Source organism: Aristolochia californica, unplaced genomic scaffold, assembly GCF_029961685.1.
Source record: "Aristolochia californica isolate CCGP_79_NKW_82.1479 unplaced genomic scaffold, dmAriCali1.0.hap1 SCAF_10, whole genome shotgun sequence".
Lineage (NCBI taxonomy): Eukaryota > Viridiplantae > Streptophyta > Magnoliopsida > Piperales > Aristolochiaceae > Aristolochia > Aristolochia californica.
In genome coordinates this window covers 5,910,066-5,914,878 of record NW_027181771.1, presented here as the reverse complement: position 1 = coordinate 5,914,878, position 4,813 = coordinate 5,910,066, and the positions used below count along the sequence as shown (strand labels likewise).

At 45.2% G+C, this 4,813-nt stretch overlaps 1 protein-coding gene across 1 annotated transcript; it reads right to left on the bottom strand.

The window, feature by feature from the left end:
- Positions 1-859: 859 nt before the first annotated feature.
- Positions 860-3,758, bottom strand: LOC137942834 (uncharacterized). The gene is made up of 3 exons (XM_068788567.1): positions 3,213-3,758; positions 2,706-2,873; positions 860-2,593 (listed from the first exon to the last, which is right to left on the bottom strand). Exons 1-3 carry the CDS (start codon positions 3,756-3,758, stop codon positions 860-862), a joined length of 2,448 nt encoding a protein of 815 aa, XP_068644668.1.
- Positions 3,759-4,813: the final 1,055 nt, after the last annotated feature.

The window sequence follows — 4,813 nt, the reverse complement described above, 5'->3', positions numbered from 1 at the left end:
GAGGAGAGGAGGTCGAGGCCAAGCGACAACAGCGAGAGAAGAGAGGGCAAGGCCAGAGGAGGTTGAGGCCGAGTGGTGGCTAGAGGGTGAGAGGAGAGGGGGCGAGAGGAGAGGAGAGGAGGCCGAGGCCAAGCAGCGGCGAGAGGGCGAGAGGAGAGGCGGCGAGAGGAGAGGAGAGGAGGCCGAGGCCGAGCGGCAGCGAGAGGGCGAGAGGAGAGGAGAGGAGAAAGATGAGAGGGGACACATAAGGCATTTAAAACAACTTATTTTGAAAAACAATGCCTATAGTGGAATATGGTGAGGATTATTTAATTTTGTATTTAATGATGTGTCAGCTTATGTGGCAGATGACATGGCAGACAACGTGTCGATATATGTTTACTGTACTGATGATGTGGCGACACATAAGCAGTCAAAGCTTACGTGTCTCTTTTGACTGTACACATAGGCATTTGACCGATCAAAGTTGGGTAGTTTTAGAAATATTTTGATGACGTCAGTGTTTTTGAAAATAATTTATTTTAAATGGGTATTTTAGGGAAATTCCCTATTCAATTTATATAGTTTCATATTACAAATATTACAACAAAAATTATAGCGTGATTTCTTCAATTTGCTGGTCTTCTGCCTCTGATCCAGGCGACTGGTCTTTGGGTGTTTGTGAAGACTTCTATTACTCCTTTGGGGCTAACCTTTTGAAATAATTTATTTATAGCATTTGTAAGTTGCTAGGAGGAATTAAGGATGGCAGAACAAAGGTTAGGTTTATTATTTATCTATTGATAGTGGGAACTTTGTCTTCCTATAGATTATCCTCTATAGCCACTTAACTTTATGTAGACACGTGTACAGCAAAGATCTACGTAGACAACTCCCTTATCTTACAAGAAATTTCGTGTAAGTTGACATGGCTTGCGGGATTCTCGCACTGAACAAGTTCTTTCATCCTCTTCTCCAGCTGTCTTCCCTCTTTCATCAATTCATCCATGCAGTATCCAAGGGCACTTAACCACAGTACCATTCTCGTCATCACCTCCTCATCACCATCAGCCACATGGTTCAGTATTTCCTCCTCCGAGTGCTGGAGAAAAGCAGCAATAATCTTCTCCGCCTCCTCTTCATCAGCGCACAGATTCCTATACTCAACTGCGTTTGGTGTTTTCCTTGATTCTAGATCGTTAGAACCCTTCTTTCTTTGGAAGTCCGTCTCTAGTTTTTCCAGAGACTTCATTTTTGTAATGTCTTCAAGGGATTTGATTGATGAGCATAGCGATCGCCTGAACAGCTCCAGATCACCCTCTATGGTTCCGTGTATCTCCATCCATGAAAGACTGGACTTCTGGGATTCGTGGTAGAGGATCTCCAGGGCGTGAGACCCAAAGAGTAAAAGCTCCATCATCTTGGACAGAGACCCAGAGAGGTTACTGTAAGCGGGACCGGCAAATGGGAGGAACCAGAAATTAGGCTCCATTATAGCTTCATCTATGAACTTGATTAATTCGTTCACATGTCCCTTCAACTTGCTCAAATCTCTTTTCAACTCGGAGATATCGTGCAACGACTCTACACAACTGTGGAGGGTGTTGAAACTTTTAGAGAGCTGAAATCTGGCAAGCGTGGATGCTCTGGTCGGTTGTAGAAGAAGATCAACGCATATAGAACAAGTTAAAGAAATGAATGTTTCAGTAATTCTGATAATGGCGAACTCGGTCACGGAGCCATAATCCTTCCTGCCCATGATCAAAATTGCAGCAACGGCGGCTGATATGCCTCCTGCAGGCCCATACATTCGGCTCCGCGTCAAAAAGCTTGAGAAAATCAACCATGGGAGAAGGACTATGAACCTGACTTCCATCAATCTTTGAGAAATATAGCAACCTAGGAGTCCATAGATTGAGCCCAAGACTGTCCCTTGAGCTCTGGTATTAGCAGCCCTGTAAGTGGCTTCTCTGAACGGAGTCATGGAAGAAGCGATCACAAGTCCTCCCCAGTACCCATTTTTTCTGCTAAACAGCATCCCGAACAGCACCGAATGGCCTAACGAGAGCGAGCACCTAAACGCGATCAAGAACCTCCTCCTACTACAACCCTTTAGCGCACTGGTTAGGATCCTTCTCATGATGCTTGACTCTTCTTCAATGGAATCCACAACGGGTTCCTTACTGGGTATCATAGAAATCGTTTTCCCGGGAATAGTGACTTGGTAGGAAGGAGAGCTAGTGCATTCATCATGGAGGAGTTTCATGCAGAAAAGGAAGAAGAAAGAGGGAAGATCATTCTGGCTAGGGAAAGGAACACGGAAGGACGACAGAACAGACTTATAAGGTGCGTCGTCGTTCTTCGATTCATAAACTGTCGATGAATCTTTATGATATGCATATTTGAGTTGCATCAATCTTAGGCTTATGTAATTCATGAAATCTCGCAAGTGATTTTTGAGTTCGGAGTCGACAATTTTCAGTGGGAAAGAAGGACAGGAACTCAAAGCCATTTCCATTCCATTCATGGGAGTCGCCAGGGCTTGCAATCTGTCTGCCGCCAGTGCACTGGATGATTCACGCCCAAAACCGAGACTCTCCCATTTCAAGCTTGTCTACAAAAACAGAAAAAAAAAAAAAAAAAAAAAACTGGATTGTTAATTACCACTTCAATAATGAAGGAAACCCATATAAGCCGGCAACAATTGCTTAAGCAACTACTCTTACTTGTTTGATCTTTACGATTTGAAGTAGCCTGTTACAAGCTTTAGATGAAGACTTGGCCTGAGAGATTGAAGCAGCTGAGGAAGCGTTATTATCAGCACAGAAAGCATTCACAAAAAGCTTCAGTTTCTCCACGCTGAAATTTATGAAAAGCTTTCTCGTCTTCCTCACCTGCAAAGAATAACAATAGATGAATTGATCTAAGATAATTCAGGAATTAAAATAATTGATCTTTCGAGTGAAACCTATTGTATTAATTACCCGTGTAAATGGTTCCAATCAAGGGAGGCTCTACAATTATTTTTTTCCTAGCAAATCCACCCAATGCCCAAATGACAGAGCTGGGGGTATTTTTGTAATTCGAGCCTAAAATATCTGCTGGTTCGAGTTTGTTGTGCCCAACTAAGAGGGGAAAAGTAAGAACTAAAAAAAAGTGGAAGAGTTACTTGATCGGTCAGTCGGTCGATTCATGCAACGAGCACATGAAATCTCACGTACTTCCGTACGTACCTCGAGGTACCCGAGGTGCGGGTAGGGGAGGAGCACCGCCGCGACGGCGGCAATGGCCCCAACGCCGGAGCTCACCCCGACGCGGAGGGGGTGCATGACCGGGTCAGTCCCAGTCCCATGCATGAACGTCGTCACGTACACCACCACTATCTGCAGCAGCGCGACCCGCTTTACGATCACGTGCGTCGACTCCGGCAGCGCCACCAGAAACGCGCTCAGGGCGATGGCCACCGTCGAGACGGTGATCGTGAACCTGGCGGGGCCCACTGCCCAGAGAACCACCACGGCAGGCACGACGCCTTGGAGGCTTCCGTAGAGCGCGCAGACGGTGCCGTATAGGGCCTCGCCGAACGTAGCGTCGGCGCAGATAAGGATTGTCGTCACGTAGGAGAGAGCAGGGAAAGCGAGTTGCCGGCTAAGGGTGGCAGGACCGTAGTACTTGGTACATGCGACAATGGCGCATGCTAGGGTCGTTCGCAGGGATGAGCTCAGGCAGGATCTCCATATTGCTCTAGTTCGCGAAGATTGTATATCTAATTTTGCCATTATTCCACAGAAAAAGAACGAATAATGAGAGTCTGAGAAAGAGATTGAGACGAAGAAGAACAAGGTGTTTTTTTTTCTTCTGCTATAACTCGAACTTACACTAATGAGTGAATGGGAGACACAGAGAGATTAAAACAGAAGAAACATGGCTCTTATTTCTCTGCAACTCTCTCTCTCTCTCTCTCTCTCTCTCTCTCTCTGGGCTGGGAAGTAAGAGGACTAATGAGGAAGGCGTATTGAAGTTCACGTAATGCCTGAGATGAAGAACTGAGGATGGTTCTTCCTTATATGGGGAATTGAAGAAGAGAATAAAGCCACCTTGAGGATTCCGCTGGGTCCCTAGTATCATCTCATTGCATCATCTCGTTCCTTTAAAATATTCACAATTGCTAGTGTTCTACTTTTCGGAAGAGCTGCAATCTCCTTGGCTCGGCTGAATCAGCGGCTCCAGAGTGGCAACAGTATCTTTTTACTGATCCCTCTACAGACACAGACACGGACACGGTTTCTCATATTGCTGCAAGGTTCCATTAATTCTTGGAATTCCTCCGCGATATATATCCTGGCTAGCTCATCGCAGAAACCCAGAAACAGAGTCACCCATTTACGATTTTGTTGATGTTACCCTTACCTACCCGAGCACCTCCAGTGACTTTTATCCTTGGTTACTCGATCGATTAAAGCCGAGGAGGCCGGCTCTGGCTTAAGTTCATTTCTGGCATCAACCCACCACATCAATTACTTACTCTCCACACTCTGATGAAAAGGCAAACAAGAAAGGAAAGAGGAACACGAAGCCCAAAGATCCAAGTGGGGTTCGTTTCAGATTTCCACTACTCTACCTCGTCCGAATTGTACTTTATGATCCTTGAGGAGGAGGAAGGGTCAAGCAAAGTCGGCGAAAGGGGTCAAGCAAAGATGATTTGCTGATGTTTCTATCAGAGAGGAAAACTCTTTTAATAACACTCGTTGAAAGAATCCAATTAATAAAGGATTAAAAGTTTGTTAAAGGGAAGTTTGTACTTGTAATTGCTTTACAGTTTTCAAAACCCTTG

Coding starts and splice junctions, on each gene's coding strand:
- LOC137942834 (XM_068788567.1), bottom strand. CDS start 3,758: ATGGCAAAATTAGATATACAATCTTCGCGAACTAGAGCAATATGGAGA. Junction 2,874..3,212: donor CGCACCTCGGGTACCTCGAG/GTACGTACGGAA, acceptor TATTCTTTGCAG/GTGAGGAAGACGAGAAAGCT. Junction 2,594..2,705: donor AAATCGTAAAGATCAAACAA/GTAAGAGTAGTT, acceptor CTGTTTTTGTAG/ACAAGCTTGAAATGGGAGAG.